The 19,410-nt window shown below is 52.1% G+C and overlaps 5 protein-coding genes across 5 annotated transcripts; all 5 read right to left on the bottom strand.

The window, feature by feature from the left end:
• Nucleotides 1-486: 486 nt before the first annotated feature.
• SMAC4_07688 (uncharacterized protein) lies at nt 487-2,363 on the bottom strand. Its single transcript, XM_066090676.1, has 2 exons — nt 2,131-2,363; nt 487-2,080 (listed from the first exon to the last, which is right to left on the bottom strand). Exons 1-2 carry the CDS (start codon nt 2,238-2,240, stop codon nt 817-819), a joined length of 1,374 nt encoding a protein of 457 aa, XP_065947867.1. The 5' UTR covers nt 2,241-2,363; the 3' UTR covers nt 487-816.
• Nucleotides 2,364-2,677: 314 nt separating this feature from the next.
• SMAC4_07689 (uncharacterized protein) lies at nt 2,678-3,244 on the bottom strand (the record flags this gene model as incomplete). The annotated part of the gene is made up of 2 exons (XM_003350834.1): nt 2,678-2,881; nt 2,942-3,244. The coding sequence occupies 2 exons, from the start codon at nt 3,242-3,244 to the stop codon at nt 2,678-2,680; spliced, it is 507 nt and encodes a 168-aa protein (XP_003350882.1).
• A 949-nt stretch (nt 3,245-4,193) lies between these two features.
• SMAC4_07690 (uncharacterized protein) lies at nt 4,194-5,694 on the bottom strand (the record flags this gene model as incomplete). Its single annotated transcript, XM_003350835.3, has 1 exon — nt 4,194-5,694. Exon 1 carries the CDS (start codon nt 5,232-5,234, stop codon nt 4,194-4,196), a length of 1,041 nt encoding a protein of 346 aa, XP_003350883.2. The 5' UTR covers nt 5,235-5,694.
• Nucleotides 5,695-6,987: 1,293 nt separating this feature from the next.
• SMAC4_07691 (uncharacterized protein) lies at nt 6,988-12,554 on the bottom strand. The gene is made up of 4 exons (XM_003350836.2): nt 11,551-12,554; nt 10,855-11,361; nt 10,608-10,793; nt 6,988-10,543 (listed from the first exon to the last, which is right to left on the bottom strand). The coding sequence occupies exons 1-4, from the start codon at nt 11,806-11,808 to the stop codon at nt 7,598-7,600; spliced, it is 3,897 nt and encodes a 1,298-aa protein (XP_003350884.1). The 5' UTR covers nt 11,809-12,554; the 3' UTR covers nt 6,988-7,597.
• Nucleotides 12,555-17,179: 4,625 nt separating this feature from the next.
• On the bottom strand, nt 17,180-18,604 carry SMAC4_07692 (uncharacterized protein). Its single transcript, XM_003350837.2, has 2 exons — nt 18,191-18,604; nt 17,180-18,113 (listed from the first exon to the last, which is right to left on the bottom strand). Exons 1-2 carry the CDS (start codon nt 18,571-18,573, stop codon nt 17,315-17,317), a joined length of 1,182 nt encoding a protein of 393 aa, XP_003350885.2. The 5' UTR covers nt 18,574-18,604; the 3' UTR covers nt 17,180-17,314.
• Between the last annotated feature and the right edge of the window lie 806 nt (nt 18,605-19,410).

Genomic DNA, 19,410 nt, shown 5'->3' with positions numbered 1-19,410 from the left:
GAACAAAAGAAGAGAGGCACTGGCTGTTCCCGTTTGATACGGGCAAGGTAAAGAAGTTGCGGTCGTGTCGGGCAGTGAAAGAGGAAAAGAGAGAGAGAGGAAATTGCACTGCACTGCACTGGACCACCCAGTATAGAAATGTGCGACAGTAGTATATGTACCTACCTACCTAATGTATCCTTGATACCTACCGGTGTTGACAATAGTAGCCAGTGGAGATTCCAAATTATGAGTGAGTGAGTGAGTGCCATCAACATGAAATTGAGAAGACACCACCTAGCTGTACCTGAGGTAAACTGACAGTCAAAAAATACTGTCACCCCCAACAGTGCAGTAAAAATGGGTGGGGAGTGACAGTATTTTGACAGATTCAACATCATCAAGCTAGCAAGCACTTCATTGCTCTCGCACGCATTGACTTTTTGGGTGTTTCTCGTTGGTATTTCAAATTTCAAGTCTCAAGTGATCAGTCACCGGCAGCAGCAATGCCGGCATCCCTCAGGGTGCTCGGCAAGTATGGAAGACTCTGTGATGCGGTTCTAAGTATTTCTTGTGGTACTTCTGGTCTTTTTTTGATATTTCTTTCTGTTTGGCTTTTGTTCCTGTCAATGTGAATATTCTAATGCCCCTGTTCCAATTTCCAGTTCTAGCACCCATGTCTCTCCCGTTCGTTGTTTCGCTATTGTTGATTGATAATCCTTCATATCCGCAAGCAATGTTCTTTCCCCCTTCTTCCCGTCCCGACACACTCCATCACTCTGTTGGCTAAACCTGTACACCCCATTCCTGGTGCTTCGAAGCACAAAAGAGACCCTTCTAGTCCTCCGTCCTCGAGCTCGTCGGAAAAGGCAACAACCGATGCAAGCGACTCACAATCTGGACATAATCCGGCTCATTCTCCGCCGTAATCACCCCATGTCTCACAAAGAAATCAATCATCACCACCGCACAACTCGGCTTAAACTCAAACCTCTTCATAGCGTCCATGACCTGGTTCGTGGTCATGATGCTCCAACCCTCAATATCCCCGGGCACCGCCTCAAACTCGAAACCTCTCCCTTCATCGGGTAGTTCCAAGTCATAGACGTACAGCACACCCGGGTTGATGAGTCCTTTCTGTCCCGGCCCGGCGCGCTCGTCGGAGAAGTTGAGCCAGGTCACTGTCCCTGCTGCTTTGGCGTTTCTGCGCACAAAGCCGTCGGATAAAGCCGACCCGGCCTCCTCGACCGCTTCCCGAATTATACATTTCCATGGCGATTCGCCGCGCGCCACGCCGCCTGCAACTGCTTGGTCCAGTTTGCCGGGGTAGGTTGACTTGTTGCGGGAGCGGCGGGGGATCCAGAACAAGTATTCATCCTCTGGCTGTTGTCCATGTCCATGTCCATTTGTATCAGAGGAGCTGGAGCTGGAGCGGGAGCGGCGAGAGTAAACAGTCATGTGCGCACCCCGCCCTATCATACCCAGCAATCCAATCGCCGAGCGATCCACGCCGACATCGAACTTGGCTCCAACTATGGGGAATTGTTCGCCCTTCTTCTTGGGTCCCAGGATTTCCCTTCCTAGCATACTTGTCCGTCGCCAAAGCTCAATCTGCTCGTCTAGGATGCGCGAGCAAGCTGTCTGCCAGTCGCCGTTGTCCTGGGGCAACAAGTCTTGGGCAGAGGGAGCGAGCAGGTGGATAGATTTAGAGTCGCGGTCCAGAGAAAAGTGCTCAGTCCAAAGGTCGTGGTCGCGCAGGTGGTCGACGATCTGGCTCGAAATCAGACCGTGGGCGCAGGGATCATGGGGGAGGTGAAAGGTCCAAAGGTTGTTAAGGAAGTGGGAGTAGGGGTCTGGACAGTCGGCTTCGGGCATCCATTGGTCCCAGTATAGGTCCACAGCGGCCGTTTTGTCAGCGCCTGAGGTTGAGGGGGCTGGACCTGGTGGTGACGATGGGCTGCCGGAGGTGGAGCCGGAGCCGAGGGCGAGGCTGGTGTCGCGGGAGCAGCAGACGGTGGCCGCGCTCGAGACAGGGCTGGAGTGGGAGTGGGACGACTCGGTTTGGAGGTGAGGGCGGCCTGGGTGGCAGGGGTAGGGGAAGCTGTCATGGTGGTTAGCCGTGGTCACTCACTCACTCAGTGGATGACTCACTTGTCGCAGTCCTTAACCACGTCAAGGAGGGTTGGGCCCATGATCCGAGCTTGTTCGACTCCTTCCATCGGGTCGCCTTCGATTGTTGGAAGGGGGGTATCGGCGGCCATCGTGAACTTGTCTGAGAATGGAGTGTCGTCAAGGCTTTATTATGCCGATTGGTGCAATCCTTTTCGGGTGTCGGCAGAGGGGACAGGGGCCTTGTGTGGGGTGCTGTGTTAGTGCAGGGGTGCTGTAATCACTGTAAATTACAGAGGGGTCCGGGGTCCTGTGGTCGTGAGTCTGGATGATACATATGATGAACCGATGATGGAATCTGATGATGATGATGAATCCAACTGAGCTAACTTGAACTTGACAGAAAATGAGTTGGGCGAGGTCTGACAACCTTCCTTTTATAAGACAGGGTCCCAACCCTCTGCATCAGAGCACTGGAAGAGACGGGATGGCAGGAATGGGTGATTACGACCCTGCCCAACCTAACAGAGAACATTGACACATGACGGTTTCCATTTCTTGTCTGTTTTCCTCCCTCTGTCCAGATCTCTTACGGAAACCGCCGCCTCTTGGTTTCGACCCCTACTAGCAGCTCCACATCAAGATCCTCTCCCGCCTTCCTCTTCCCCTTCTTGGACAGGGGCACTTTCTTCTCTTCCACTTCCACTTCCAGGGGCACTTCCTTGACGATTCCCTTCTTCTGACCCACGCTCTCCTCCACCTCTAAGGGCATTTCCATGCTCCACTCCACGTTCTTTACATTCACTTTCTTCTTTCTCCCCTTTCCCTTCACCTTGCCCTTTCCGTTTTTTACCTCAGCTTTCGCCTCCAAGTCCTCTACTCTCTTGTTTCCCTGCTCCCTTCCCACGCTCTCATCTTCTTCACCTTCACCTTTACCTCCATCAAGCCACGTCCACCACCCCCGAGCATATCGACAACGATGGCACACCTCGGGAATCGTCTCCTCTTCCGCCCGGTGCTTCTCGTACATGGCGGTTGCGGGCGCCCATCCCGTGTAGATTTTGGGAGGAAAGCATTGATCGAGTCGGTGGCGCTGGGGGTAAGCGGCTGGGCGGAGGCAGGAGGGGCAGATGGTGCGGATGATGCGGTGGCACATTTTGGTTTTGGTTGCTTGCGCTTTTGTTGGCGTCACGGTTCAAGTGGGGACGGGAGGCAGTTGGCAAGATGTTTGGACTTTGCGGCTTTTTGACGGGCTGGTAGTGAAAGTGGAACGGATGTTTAGAACTGATCAATGTGAACTGGGAGTTGGGAGCGAACGGGTGGTTGAATGGACGGGTTATATGTGTTTGCGCTTGTCGAGTGGTGAGGTGATGTTTGTTGGATGCGCTTCCTGGAGACCTTTTCGATGATTCTGGTTCAGATTGGAATGGCGTTGCAAATGGTGGACAAAGAAAGGATGGGACAAGGTCAGTCTCAAGCTTCAAAGATTTTGGTCAAAAAAAAAGGTAAGACATGTTGAGTGGAGGCGTCTCGTCATTTCTCATTTCTCGAGCGCAACACCAAACGATGCAGGATGGGTCACATGTTTTTGACTGTAATTAAGCGCCATGCTAATATATGCTATAGTTCCGAGCCATGAAAACCCGAAATGAGTGACTGGTTGATAAAGAAAAGACTGACTGGATGACTGAATGACTGAATGACTGAATGACTGAATGACTGAATGACTGAATGACTGAATGACTGAATGACTGAATGACTGAATGACTGAATGAAAGAAGGGTATCAAAGCAATGGAAGAAAACCGAGACGAAACATGACCCGCGAACTCCAATCCACGCCCTTTTTGTTGTACCGTTCCGTTGCAACTCCGCAACAAGAATGAAGTATCAGAGACAGGAAGTACCGTCAATCCTCCCTAACTTTTTCCCAGATACATCTTGCTGCTTGCCATGGCAGAAACCCGAACCGAACTGATAACCCTTCGCTCGCTATGATGTGGCCGATACTAGGTCCCGATGCCCAATTCCCGATTCCCACGCTAATGCTATAATTCTGATGCTGATGCCCGATGTCAAAACCCAGAAGCCAGAAAGATCGAAAACTCAAATCTCGCCCTCGGCGGTATCATCATCCTGCTCCCGCTTCAATTGCTCAGCAGCCTCAATCTCCGAACTGTTGCCTGCCTCCGCTTCCTTGTCGCTTGATCCCATCTCCTCGTCCTCGTCCTCATCATCCTTGTCCTCAGTCTTGACCTTGATCTCATCACCGACATCTTCCATGTCCAACCCGCTGTCCTCGTCCTCCTGCTTAACCTTGGTAGCCTCCTCAGCAGCCTTCGCAGCAGCAGCCTTAGCCTGCGCCGTCTTGCCACGGGGAGCAGCAGTCTTCTTCGAGGTAGCAGGCTTCTTGGGCGTAACAGCAGCAGCAGCAGCGGTAGTACGAGCCTTCTTGGCGGGAGAAGCTTCGGTTGCCTTGGCCGAGCGACCACGTTTCTTGGTGGCAGCGATGATGACTGGCTCAGCCTCGCCCTCGGCCTCTTGTTCCTCGGGGGCAGTCTCGGCCTCGCTGGCGTCGGCGTCGGCGTCGCTGTTTGCCTCGGACTTGACGACGACGACGACATCCTCCTCCTCGACCTCCTCTTCCTCGCTGGGAGTGTCCTCCTTCTTGACCTTTACTTCCTTCTTGATAGCAGCAGGCTTCTTGGCGGGAGCAGTCTTCTTGGCAGCAGGCTTCTTGGCTGCGGGCTTCTTCTCCTCAGGTTCCTCGGACTTGTTGTCGGTGGAAGACTCGCCATCGGCATCAGACTCGTCCTTGACCTCAACGGGAGACTTGGCAGCCTTGCTAGTGGCGGCCTTCTTGGTAGCACCAGTGCCGTTGGCCTTGCCCTTGGCCTTGGGTCGAGGAGGGAGGGACATTTCCGGCTTGTGTTCGGCGATCTTCTTCTTTAAGTTGGACCAGGCGTTAGAGGCGGAGCGGTGGTTGGCCATGCCGAGGATAGAGGCGAGTTTGACGTAATCGACCTGGTGAGGAGGGATTAGTGTGTCAATATGGAGAAGGTGGGTTGATGTTGGTTGGCTGGTGGAAGGTGAGGATGAAGTGAGAGTAGGGTGAATGTGGTGAGGGAAAGGTGAGTGGTGATGCATGGTTGTGCTGGATGGCGAGGCGTGATGTTGGTGATGATGGTGATGATGGACGAGGAAGATGTGATGATGGAGGACGACAGCAAATGAAAAAGAGAAGAACTTACCACAGGCATCTCGGGCATGCAAAGGAAGGCATTGACGAGCGTCTCGACCTCACGCGGGGTGAAGGGACCAACCTCGGAGGAATCAGTCTTGGGAGGCATCTTGATGATTGTTGGTTGATGAAGTGACAAAGGAGAGAAAAGGCGAGTGTAGACGAGTGGTGGTGACCTTGACACGGAAGAGGTGACAAGGAAGGATTGAAGTTGAGGTTGTGGATGGATGACGAGTGTTGATGGATGATGGAAGAGTTGGTCAAGTACAAAAGAGGTGCGGAAATTGTGTGGGTGCAAGTTCGACGAAAGTTTGCAAAAGTCGTTGTAGTATAGGAGGAAAATGCAAGAGGAAGAATTGATGGAAGACTGGATTTGGAAGGGTTATTATACTCCCCAAAACTGGTCTGTGATGCAGTGCAAATTCTGGCAAGTGTCAAACCAATGTTGATCCAATGTTCATGTGTCGGGACCAGGTGTCATGGGCTGGCAGACACCATGAGTGTGGCTGGGAATTGAATGTGTGAACAGGTTCAGTGTGGGGAAAGATGGCAAGGAATTGTTGGGACGGTGGTTGAAAATTCGAAGGTTCGCAGAAAGTCGATTTGCGAGAAGGGTGGTGATGGAAAGGTGAGGCCGGATGTGGGAGTTGGAACGAGTGGTGAGAGAAAAGTGAGGGGGGGGGGGGTGGTGATGCGGGTTTGGCTTCTCCTAGGTCACAGCACGCGCACGGGGTTCAATTGACGAGAGATTTGAGGAGCAACATCTACGAGCTGTGCGCAATGGATTGGCATGTTCGAATTGGCAATATCTTGTTGTTTTTGCTGACGATGGTGGTCTTGGGCGACGTGGTCAGCTCGAAATCCCACTCACCTCCACCTTGGGAGACCACCATGACGGGCCCGCCTCGGTCACACCATGACAGCGGACAGGAACATTCACGGGGCATTGGCATGGCATTTTTCAGAGTAAATCTGGGACACTACCTCTCACCACTGCTGCCGGGTGTCAAACGGACGTGGTAAAGGTTGAAGCTGAACCTGAAGATGGGTCCCAGATCGTCAACCTTTAGATGCTCAATCCAGTAGAGACAACCTTTTTACAGCATACGTATGATATCCCATGGCTGCTTCTCGTATTTACACATGTTTTAGCCATGAACACTGTCTGGTGGCTGCGCTATCCTCGAGTGTCGACATCTAGATGGCATCTGGCTGCGAGCCCCGCCAAGACTTTTCCTGGCACACATCAACATCAGAATTCGACCTGGGGGGCAGACAAATTCATCTTTCCACTTTGTCTCATCCATTTGGCATATCGATGGCGTTGGACTTGGGCTGTTTGCATGCGGCTCCTTTCCTCCTTTCCGGCGCCTGTCAGATGGAAAATAGGTTCGGTCTTGTGACTCTTGTCGTCCCCAACCGCGTCACCATCTTGACAACCTGAAAACTGCAGCTGCCACTTTCAGCTTTCCGTCCCTGCCGTCACGAATATCAAATGTTTGTGGCCCGTCCCTCCGTCCTATGCAATTGGTCGAGGGCTTCATCAGTCCCAATATCCAATCTATCCAGACCCACACATGGACCTGGTTCTTTGCACTTCGGACATCAGGTGAAACTCTTCGGTTCCGAAGTATGGCGCATTGGACCTTCCAATTTTCATCCCATTTTCAGGTTCAATTCTGTCCCGCTAACGGACTCTGTGGCTGTGCTTGTTCCCTCTCCTGTGGCTGCAGTTGTCGCTCGTCGCCAACCATCCCGCCGATGCGCCTTCCGTCTGCAGCATTCAACAAATTTTCATTCCATCCATTCCTGTGCACGCACACCGAACATCCCGCTCCGTCCAAACTGAAGCCTATCAATCCAAACTCTCTCCAGCGCCACGCACATCACCCTCCCAAACAAAAGTTGACTTGACAGCAAAACATGGAGGCATATACATTGATAAAAGAGAAAATATCTACATTATAAAGTGGTGGGGTATCCTTTGAACGTTAAACATGCCGCCCTTTTCCTCCTTTTCCTCCCATTCATCGCTTTCCATGTCCTTCCATGTCTCATAGGTACTCCTCCAGTTCCATTCCGTTCCATCGCCATTTCAATCCCATTCAAGCAAAATCCCAAACGCAAAATGCAACTCTGTCCCAACGGAAAGAACCAGACCTCAAAGCCAGTATCGGCCATCCACATCCATTACGTCCACACATCCAGTGAATGCAAAATTCACAACTCCCTCATATCACCTCCTCCACCCCCCTCCCTCTCCCTCTCCTCACCTCCTCCACCCCCTCTCCCTCTCCCTCTCCTCGCCACCCATCATCCCCATACCCATACCGCCAAGTCCAAGTCCAATACCCGAGGATATCCCCCCCGCACCACCACCACTGCTACCAGGCCCGTTCCCAGAGTTGTTCACACAAACGCTAAACAAATCATCCACAAACGTCATCACCACATCCCTCTCCTTCTTCACCTCCACTTTACTCGCTCCCAGCCCCAGTACGGAAGCACTGACGCCGTTGTACCCTCCGTTGCACCGACTGTAGCCTGCACTTGAACCACCGGCAGAAAGCGGGTTTTCTAGCGCTTGCGAGAAGGAAAGGACGCTACCTAGTGGTTGTAGCTGCAGACCTGCTTGTGAGCCGGGGGCTGTGCGGGGACGGTTACTGGAAATGGAAGTGGAAGGGGGAGAGGTGGGTGATGAAGGGCCAAGTGCTAGACCAAAGTCTGTTTGGGATTTGGGTGAAGCTGGGCCGGGTTCGTCTGCGGACTGTTGCTGCTGTGACGAGGAGCTGCAATCGAATTTGGCCGAGCCGGGAGCAGAATGGATTGATGGATCAGGAGGCGGGAAATTCAACATGTTGGATCCTAATCGGCGCGTTGAACTCGTTTGCGGTGGTGACAAGTGGCCGAGTTGACCGAGTCCTTGACCGAGACCGTGGCGAACGGTGTGGTTATAGTTGTGCGCGTAGTGGTCGATCACGCATTCCTCAGGGAGCTGGTGGTCGGAGAGCAGTTCTAGGTTCAGCGGGTTGAGAGGGTCAATGTAATCGGGCGGACAGGAGCTGCGACGGTTGGGATTTCCGTGGGAGCGAGGGCTGGTTGGGTTTGTTGTCGATAACGTTAACCCGGCGCCCATCGACCCTGATCGAGACCGAGACCGAGACCGAGACCGAGCACGCTGGTTACTCAGGAACCGCCTCTTCTTCCCGCCGTGCAACATCTGCAGATCAAACGCCCCTCCTGCGCTACGACTGTGTTGGTGGTTACCATGGCGATGGTTGTGAAGAACATGATGGTTGTTGCTGTGCGTGTGGTGATGGCAGCGGTGACCCGGCGGCGTATGAGGCGGTGATCTCCCGTGGCTACCGCTTGAGATAGTAACAGCCGGAGCGGAGTCGTCGACCGACACGGAGACTTCCTGAGAAATCATGATGCCGCCGTAGGAAAGCTGTTGTGGCTTCTCGCGAGGTGAGTATAGGTGGAGAGTCATTGGGCAAGTCATGAGTTCTCCAGTCGGGGCGATCGCGCTACCGGGGGTTTGCTGCCCCTGTTGCTGCGCTGAGCCAGGTGATGGAAGAGTGAGAGGAGAAAGTTGGAGAGATGATTGTGGCTGCAGCTGGATCTGCGTCCCTCCCTTGTTGTCGTCCGAGTTGATGGTGCTGTACACGTCGAGAGAATGTGTCGAAATGCTCCGATGTGAAGAAGGCTGGCGGACGTGTTCCTTGGTGGAATAGACGAGTGACGAAGAATCCATGTCTTCGCGCTGGTGACGCCAGGGATGGAGGTCGTGGGATTGATGGTTTGGTCGTCGCCAGAGATGGAAAATCGGCATCGACACCAGTGAAGGAAGCCATGAGGACGACCAGGCGGGAACTCGACGCTTGTCGACGGTGGTCGTCGTCGTGGGAAAGTCATTCAAGATCGGGTAAATCTCGCGATGGACGGACCGAGCGAAAGCGGCGTGGTAGGGCGAGTTCTTGTACGCCAGCTGACGAACCTTGAAGAAAGGCAGGGGAGTGAACTCGAACTCGGCGCAGTTGACGCTCTTGTGGATGGGAATCATCATGCAGAAGGCGAGCATGGAACAAGTGATGGCACGCGAGTCATTGTCGGGTGATTTGCATGGCACCTGGGAGACCTTGGCCACCAGCGTTGCCTCATCGAAGAGAGTGTCATCGACAAGTGATCGGAGGTCTTTGATGGCCTCGTACAGGATTTGAGCAATCTTGGTGTCTTGCTGGGGGATGTCCTCGCTGTGTCGGAAGCGTTTGAGGAAGTAAGATATCGACAGCCCGTCGTGGCGGCGAAGAAATGCGAAATCGGAGGAACTGAGTCGTTCAATGGGCAGCTTGACACTCGGAAGCAAGCCGCGGGCTTCTTTGCGGACCATGACATCGAACTGCTGGACATCGACCCTCGCTCGGATGGCGAACAACCCAACGTGAACACCCGGCTCCAGCATGGCGTCGTACGTGTATCGCTCCATCGACCTCAACTTCTCCTCCAACTTGCCCGTCCGGATCTGCATGCTGTTGTTCATAATCCTGCACACCTGATGCAGGTCGGCAAAAGTATGTCCCGAGGCTTCGAGCTTGTCAACCGCATGACTGCCCTGCACCCTCTTGACCAAGAACATCAACGAACCATGTCCATGGTCACCCGTGTGGACCATGCCCTTCTCCGCCAAATCCTCCCAGTTCTTCATGTTCTTCTGCGCCGCCATCTCCACCGCCGAAGCCGAAGCCGTCATAGTCGTGCTCGTAGTCATAGTCGAAGTCGATCCCTTCTTATCAAGCCCAGAACCACCGTGACCACTGAAGTCCGAATTCCTTTTGCTAGAATTATGCTCCCCATACCCGGGACTATGTATCCCACTCCCACTCCCACCGGGTAAGGTCCCACCGGTCGTCAGAATCTCGTCCCACAAAACGCCCGCTTCGTCCAGCGACATGTTCACTTTTGCGGAAAGGTCGACGGTCGCGAGGCAGAACATTTCCCGGAAGATGACGTCGTAGTCTTCGATAATTTTCCCTTCTTCGTCGATGAATTCGATGCCCATGCGGGCTTTCCGGGAGTGCGAGGAGGGACTGTGCGGGAGCGAGGCGAGGTGGCGGTCCATTTTGTCGACCATTTTGGAGATGAGGTACCAGTCGCGGGAGGCTTGGTAGATCCAGTGGAAGAGGGGGTGGCCTGTGGAAAAGATGTCGTGTTGGGTCTATTGGCATTAGCAAGGGGGGGGACAAAAGGGGGAAGGGGAAAAAGGGGGATTGTTTATATACCTTTTGGAGAAAAGTAGTCGTGATCTCCTCACTTGGCAAGTTACCATCCGGCGTAACGAGGATCCGGCCATGCTCGTCGAAAATGGCAGCAGCGAGTGTGATCTTTTGCGCTTTGCTGGCGTACACTTTGCGGATTCTGCTGGAATGGATGGCCACGCCCGCCATGACCAAACAACTTGATATCGCCTAATTCAGTCTGTCGTCAGCCCCGTTTCCCTTTTATCCATGCTTCCTTGGGACGACATACCAAAAAAGGCACCACGATGATCGTCGCATTATGTCCCACCATATTCCTCACATTCTCCAAATTCTGCAGCCGATACCGCGTCCCCACCGCAGCGCACCAATGCATCCCCGACACACTCCCCGACAAAACCACCGCGCACCCCAATCGTTTCCACCAACTATTCGTCCACAGCGCTTTGGACACAAAGAACAGCGCCAGCACCGCCGTGTTCACGAATACGGCGATAACCGTCGCGCCCACCACGTACCCCGTTTCATAGCTGCACTTGTAGTTGCGAATAGCGGCCGAACCGAGGTAATGCATACCGCATGTTGCGCCCCCCGACAAGGCGCCTGACAAAAGGATGCGCCACCAGGTTATGAGCGTCGTGTTGGCTGTGATAAAAAAGGCGGATAATAAAACGACGATGGGCACGAAGAAGGAGGCGGCAGTTATTCCTGCATCGTAAACTACTTGCAGAGAGACCTCGCCGTGGTGCAGGATTATGGCGCGGTTGCCTATGTAGTGCTATTAAACCCCGACCGAAGGGAGGGTTAGTACCTCTAGGTAATTCCATGTTTTGGATAAAAGTCTTGATGGAAGGGACGGAAACAGCATGGAAAACGAGAAAACGAGAAAACGAGGAAGGGTGGAAAGCAAGAAAGAAAGAAAGAAAGAAAGAAAGAAGAAAGAAAAAGAAGAAGAACAAAAACATACCATACACCAAATACTCACACCCCCCAAACTGATCGCCGCACCGATAAGCAACAAGTGATTATACAATCCCTTACTCGACGTCCGGCGGTTCATCAGCTCCAGAGTCGAAATCGCACCACATAAGCTGATGATGTAGCTGAGCACAATTATCCCGGGAGATATGTGGAAGGGCACGACTTGGCCGATGTATTTGGCTAGGGCGGCTAGGTCTTCTTCTGAGCTCTGTGGTGACAGTGGTGATGGGGTTGAGGATGTCATCTTTGTGTTGGTTTCCAGCAGCGTTTTGAGTGCATTCGCTTTGTTAGGTACGGTATTCGAGGGTTGGGTAGGTGATGTGATGTGTTTCGGGTCGGTTGGTTAATGGGGATGTTTCAGTTGTGTGTTACAAGGATTGGGATGCGCAAGGATTGTTGGTTGACAATCAAATCGTGTTGATGATCGTGTTGATGATAGTGATGGTAGTGGTGATGAACGATGGACCGTTACATGTGGGTTCGATGGGTTCGATGGAGTCGAAGGGGATCGGCGTCAATCGCCGCGTGGCAGCAGCGTGGCAGCGTGGCAGCGTGGTATAGTTGGAAAAAATAGTGCGGAAGCTTATTGATGAAGCTTAATTTGTTGTCTCTGGGTTGTGGTAAGGGTAGTATTATTGTGGTCGTGAATCCAACATGCCGCCGAAAGGGCAATGCCAGAGGGACGTTTAGGCCGTCATTGGTTTTGTTGAGTTGAGATGTGAGACAGGAAGTGGAAGTGATGAGATAAAAGGAAAAGCAACGAGTAGACCTAGTGGAGTGGTGTGTGATGTCTGTCTGTCTGTCTGGTTCTGGTGTGATATTGTTTTCTTTTATTGTTCAGGTAAATGCTTGGTTGACGTCAGTGGAGTGTTAGTGTTAATGAAAGGAATGTGTGTGTCGTTTAGAAGTACTTTGTCCAGATCAAGTCGTAGTCGCAGTGGCAGAGCTGTGTTAGATGTATAGAAACATCACGAGGAAAATTTTCATGAACATTGAAAACACAAAAACGCAAAACAACAATACAAACGAACAGAGCTAGACCGTTCAAAACTAAAATGCAGGCAGGGAAGCACCTTCGATATATCACTTCTGTGGTCAAAGCACTCCCCTAGTCCCCTACATGTAGTCCCCTTGCATTTGTGTGGAACATAAAAGCCAAAAGAAAGAGATAAGCGTCGAGTCGAGTCAGCTGGTAAGCCGGGCCCATCCCCGTTTTCCATGACTTGCACGCACAGTTGCGCTAAGAGCTGACGGCGACATTAGGTAAGTCTAGGTAACCTTGTGCATGGAGGGCACAGGGGTGTTCCTCACTCGATCCAACGTGTAGCCAACCCAGTGGGAAAAGGGTTTCTTCTTTTGCCCTTTTCCATAGCAATAAGGGAGACAAAAAGGTGTGGTGTGGTGGGCTGTGCTTACAGTGGTTGCCGAGTTAGTTGGCGACTTGTGATTCGTACGGTAGCTTGGTTGGGGAACTTTTGGTCATGGCAAGCACGAGATTCGTCCGGTCCAGTCCCCATGCTGTGAAAAGAAAAGACAACTTGTCTCTACTGTACAAGGAAAATTCGACACCATGGACGGACTCTTGGGCTCGCTAGTGCGGCTCTCTCGAGACAGGATGGATGCCAAGGGGGGAGCGTGGGATTGTGGGATTGCGGGATTGTGTGGAAAACACGAATGGAAGCCCGTACCGAGGGATAGGTAGCCACTGACCACGCCAAATGTTTCACTTGGAGACCAAACCTGAAAAGCTCGTGAGAATGAAGTTTTGGTGGTGCCCGCCCGGTTCTCCTTTACACAGACATTACCAGACCGTCAACTACTTGGTCCGATTTCACTGATTTGTTCCCAACTTCCCTCCTCCCCCTCATTGTCAATGAACAACATTGTCCAGTCGCCCGCGATCGGCTATTTCGACTCGCGTATCGGTACAAGCCGTGGTCTTTCAGTCTTAACCCTCCCTCTTTCGGACCTCTTTGCGGTTCTTGCAGTCAACAAGCTCTTTGTTGGAAAATCAGGGTCGTTGGTCCGAGCTGTCGAAGGCTCGAAGCTGACAACATCGATTCGCCAAAATGTTTTTTGGAAGCCGGGAACATCCCAAAGTCACCCAGGACTCCGCATGATCTCGATGTCTTGGCAGCTGAATGACTGGGACAGGGCATGTTTCTGGGGGAAAGAAAAGAGAGACATTTTTTCTTGGCAGACTTGACCTCATTCACACTTTGCTCCGAATAAGGGGATGTGATTATATTCTTTCGGTCATTGTTGTCCTCCTCCTCTTTGTCCGGTCGTCGTCGTCTCCGGTCGTCTCCACGATATTTCCATCGCCAAGTCCAGTTGCGATAGCTTGGATATCCGCTGGGAATGGGATATCAGAGATGTACTGTTGGGATACGGGGGTGAACGGAGACTTTTTCCATCGGTTCCATCGATTCTAGCCCCAGTGGACCGCCTTAACCGATCGGGATTAACGCATCGGCATCGGATCCCCGTTACGGCGTCGGGCCAGCTACGGCAAAAAGTCCGGCGAATTGCGAGCGAGCTTTGCTCGTGCTGAGGGTTGGCTGCCACTTCCGGAGCTTTGATAGCGACGTTTTGACTTCAGTCGTCTCTCCCCCGTACGAAAATCATTTCGGCACAACACATGACGAAGAAAAGAATCGCCCATTGAAGATGAGATGCATGGAGAAAGCAGGGATGCACTTGCGGGCACACCTCCCAAGACTTTAGGGTCCTTTTTAGTCCTTTTAAGTCCCCGACCAAGACTTTAGATAACTATCGATCCGAATGTCCTGAAACGACGAACAGACTCCAGAAGACCAGAACTTGGATTCCATATTCACAAATTGTCTAGGCAGCATAAAAGAGATCCAAGTAAACAAAGTACGTAAATGCTTCGGTTGAAGGACACTGATTGGGCATGGCTTCCCATTGCCAACCCCAATCCAGATCCATCATCAAGAAAGAAATTACGGGGCTGCTGGAGACGTTCTTGGGGGCGCGTTAACCGAGATGGAGCACGTCCTGGCACTGAATGGAACATAGCGCATTGTACTCGCTGCAACGCTGTCAGAGCTGTAAAGCCTGCAAGCCATCTCCCGTGCAACCTTCGCAGGCCTCGGCACCGGACCCAGCCCGGCATAAAGCTCTCAGACTCCCAGCCCCAGGAAAAAGCAACGGTACCTGCATGTCTCCCTCGAGGTTCGAGCTGCCCCTCTGACAGCTGCATGTCATTCAGTCTGTGTGATCGGCCATTCGATTCGATAGCATGGGCCTCGAATCTTGCTTTGGATACCTTGGATATCTTAGTAACAAGGCATTTGCATCAAATATGAGAATGGTGGCGTCCAGTGTCCTTTCGAACCTGGAATCTTGTGCGTCTCGGGGAAAATGAGGCGTGCGGAGGTGAGTTTGGATGGCGCTGGAGAGTTTATGTCAGCATCACGGCACAGACCACGGGACGGCACGAGACCGGAGAGGAACTCCTATCAATCTTATCGAATGCAGTGGCAAAAAGGGATCATGAAGTTGAGGACTCGAAAACAATTGACACGACAAGACGGGAGATGGACAGCGGGGAACTGGGGAAGGAATGACCTCTCTCTTTTTCTTTTCTTCTCTTCGCTTTTCTTCTCTTTTCACCTTTCACAACAAGCGAAACAGGCGAGGAAGTCTGGATGCACGCAAAATCCCTTTCATCTCGCAGCCAAGAATCTGAAATCTGACATCTAAATCTGACATCCAAAATCTGACATCTGCTCGCATCTGGAAGCCACTTGTCAGCCACAGAACACTGTCTTGGGAGATGACTGCCACGGGCAACGTGTAAGCGAACAGTGCCAAAGGCCAAAAGTGCACGACCGAGGAGAAAGAATGCACACAGCAGGAACAGCTGAGATTAATTAGGTACCCGAGCTGCTTACCCTTTAGTTTATCCAGCGATTGAAGGGAAGTGAAGGATACGATGTCTCCACTCTTCCCTTCATAGTCCGGACTTGCCATCAACTCTTCATCTCTTAATCTCTAATCCACCCGATACACCGCACCGCACTGCACCGAAAGGGATACGATCGCCCACTTCCGTCACACAACCCTTTTCCCGAGTTTCCTTTCCCCCACAAGGGTCAACATCACCAACAGGCGTGTTCCTTGTTTAGGATCCATCCATCGCCGCAATCATAGTTGACAAGGCGCCACATCCCAGCATCGCATTTAATCCACGAGGTCCACGTGTGCGTTCCTTTTGATGGTACTAAGACCAGCGGAGCGGATATGACTGAGTAGGGTAAGGTACCGACGAGATGATAGCCACACCTGGGAACCATCATATCATGAAGGAGGATAGGGAGGGAGGGATTCTCTGACCAGATGAGAAAATTTCAAGGATGCTGAACAAAGGTCCTATTTCCCTTCGAGAAGATTTCTTTGACACTTTGACTCCATCCGCAATTGCACAAGGGACGGGAATGCATGTCAGTCAGAGGTCCAGTCAGCTAGGGTAATAATACAGAGAAGTGGCGCGAAGTGGTACGATAAGGTTGATGGCGATGAAGGGAGTTCATGTTGCGCACGATCATCGTTTCTGACTTTCTGATGCAGTGATCATGATGTCATTCCAGTCCGATGGCGATCCCGATGCTGTCGCGGGTGATCTTGACGCTGACGTATGCTGTTTGTGGGATCTGTCTGTGCGATCTCTAGGTTGGTGCTCGATGAGAGGCATCACTCGTTGATGTGTGTTGCTCCTCCTCCGATCTCTTTGGTGGTTCCTTCTCGTGCTTGTCGTGCTCGTCGATATACTAGGTATAGAGGTACTATGGTAAGTGACATCCAACACAGTGGACTGCAACTTTCTGTATCTCATACTTTATCCTACTTTCCATGTTTCCTTCAACTCATCCGTGATCGTTGTTGGTCATCATCAGACTCCCCCTCGCCGTGGCCAACCGGCCAGTGGGAATCAGACCCAGACTCCGGGTCGTTGGTCCTGTCGGGTGTCATGGCTTGGTAAGTTTCTGACGAGAGAGGTCAGGAAAATGCTTTGGCTTTCCGTGGCGAAAGGAATTCCGTCATTCGAATGACTGCCCAGTAGTGTCGCCTAATGGTTATCTTATCGTATTGCCTGCCGATGGCAGTGCTAGCGTGGCTAAGTTCTTGCGATGTGTTGCTAGTGAGTTGCAGCGAAGCGGGATGGGAGACGGACAACGATTGGAGTTGCCTGTGAGCAGAACGAGAAAAACACGGAGGATGGGAAGAGGAATAAGACCCAAAAAATCCAGATCCCGGGGGGAGTCCTGCTTAAGTACCTGAGGATACGCTGAAAGACCATACACATTAAGGAAGACTATTGAAAGAAACGGCTTGGAATCAGTCTAAACCACAATCATGTCCATGTTCCGCACTCACAGGAATCATGCACCATTGTTGACATCTCCCCAGCACAACTTGACAGTCACTCCGCCGCGAACCAAAGTCCTAAAAAGCCACAAAGTCCTTCAATTTTGGGAAGAAACCTAGGGATCTCGGACGAAAGTGATACTTTCTGTATGAAGAAGGCAGGGCAATGAGACTTAGTAGCGACGCGTGGAATGGCCTGAACGACGTGATGAACATGATGAATGTATCGGGGTAAGATAGAAGGTAGATAGGGAAGTCTCGCCGACTACGTCCTCTTAGATATACCGCCCATCCTGTTCTACGCCTGTTTCATTGAGTACAGTGCTACCGGGGAAACACCGTGTCAAACAGTGATGCTATGTAGGAGTAGAGATATCATCAGAGATAGACTCCGCGAGAGCATGGCTCTTAACAGTCTCAACCAAAACCGGCGGCGCTGCTGCACCTAAGACCTTGGGAGCAACTTTCACCACGGCTGATCCCACCTTCTGTACCGCTTCTACTAGCCCATCAAAGATGGACGCAGACTCTGCGAAGGCGGTATCGCTAAGAACGAGGACGCTGTCCGTCAAGTCGGACTTGTACAAAGCTTTCGGGACGGCACCAGGTATCCCCTCGCTGATATCAGTGACATACGCGCCGTCGATGCTCCCGAGCCCAGCCATGAGCGCCTTGTAATCGTTACCATACTGGCCACCAATGACGCTGCCGGACTTGTTTGCAGATCCGTTGAAACAACGGGTGGTGCTAATGACAGCTCCGGGCACATGCACCAGCTGGACACTTTGCTGATCGCCCGGTTGCTCATGTGCATGATTGGGATAGCCGACAACCCCCAAATAGGCGGAGTCCCTGAAAGGTACATCGTGGAACTTGAAAAGCTTCAGATCGTCGCCGCCGAAGGGCTTATTGAGCTGGACAAAGGCGATATCACGGGAACCGTCGCCGTCGATGATGTACTTGGAGGTTGTGACGACCTTGGTGGCTGCGCGGTATTGGACGGGAGCCGAACCCTTCCCGTGGTAACCGATGGAACATCTCATATTGGTGAGACGGCCGAAGCCGAGACCGTTGTTGCCATCCTCGCTGCGGTGATACACATTGTGTCCGGCTGTGATGAAGGTGTCGGGCGCGATGAGGTAGCCTGTCCCGGTTCTGGAGAGAATCTACGGTTAATATATACTACACATGTAAGGTCGGGTGGTTGAGAGATGGTGTGATGTTGGACTTACGCCCATCGGTCATCGGCGGCAGCCATTCCCTCGTAGCGCATGGAAAGTTTCACGATAGCTTTACCATCCCCAACGTCACTCGTCTCCTGTTCCTGTCCCTTGATGCGGTTATCGGGATCAAACCCAACAGACTCCCCCAGATGGCTATTAATATTATCCTCAAGGGTTCCAGACTCTTCCACTGGCCCCGGAGCCAAGCCCTTGGGAGGTGGCAATCGCCATGAAGCACCGGGAGTATTGGAGGTCTTGAGAACTTGGACAAAGTCGAACCTGGAGGTAGACATGATGGATGATGGGGAAAGAGTAGGCTCACTGATGAGAGTAGCGCGAAAGAGGATCTTGAGTAAGTTGGGTTGTAAAAAGAGGACAGGAAGAGAGATCATATACCATTTAACTGGTAACTGGGATGTCGACAATGATATAGTACAGCCTTTTTTCTCTGTGTCCCTGCTTGTCCATCACTTACTTTCTGAAGACAAGCTTCTCGTCTTCGCCTTGCCCACGCACAGCCGATGATTCTACTGTCTACTCAATTGGAAAAGGCGGCATGTCCTAAGATCGTTGATCGTGCGGCTGAACGTCGTAACGCCCGCATCCGTTGTTAAGTGGTAATTTGGAAAAAGCCACGAGCTGACTAGTAGCCGAAGTGCCAAAGAGGGATTCGGAGAGTGACATGGGTAGTAAAGTAAAGGTCTAGAATGGCCGCTGTCACATCACGAATGGCACTATTGGCAGAGGCCTCGTGGTACTGACGGGTGCCATTGGATGGTATCCGTCCTGACGCCTGGCTTGGGATTGGGTCTTCAGTTCGGGAAGTTGGGGTGAATACCTTGGGAAAGTTTTGCGTTGGGAAATCGAAGGGATAAGATGTATGAAAAACTGAATAAAGGCAACTTCGATTGATGGGGAAGAAAGGTTGATGTCGGACGAACGATTGACAACTTAAAAATCGGGGAACAAACGGGCTTCAGCGCACTGGCCAGCTGCTCGTCAGTGCTCTTGCGGTGCCGCTACAGTAAGCACCGGTACCTGCAGTAACCCGCGATGGAGATCGCACACGCATTTGTCCGTCGTCTGTAGCTCCCTTCCTTCCAATCTACAAACAACCTCCCGTCCTCCCGCACATGGAAGGAATATTTCTCACTTCCCCATGTCTTGATGCAAGAAACCGTTCCTTCAGTTCCCTCCATGCGGTCGCTGCGGTCACCCGCCGTAAGGAC

This window comes from Sordaria macrospora, chromosome 7, assembly GCF_033870435.1.
Source record: "Sordaria macrospora chromosome 7, complete sequence".
Lineage (NCBI taxonomy): Eukaryota > Fungi > Ascomycota > Sordariomycetes > Sordariales > Sordariaceae > Sordaria > Sordaria macrospora.
The sequence above is the reverse complement of the archived record's forward strand: the minus strand, read 5'-3'. Positions and strand labels throughout refer to the sequence as shown.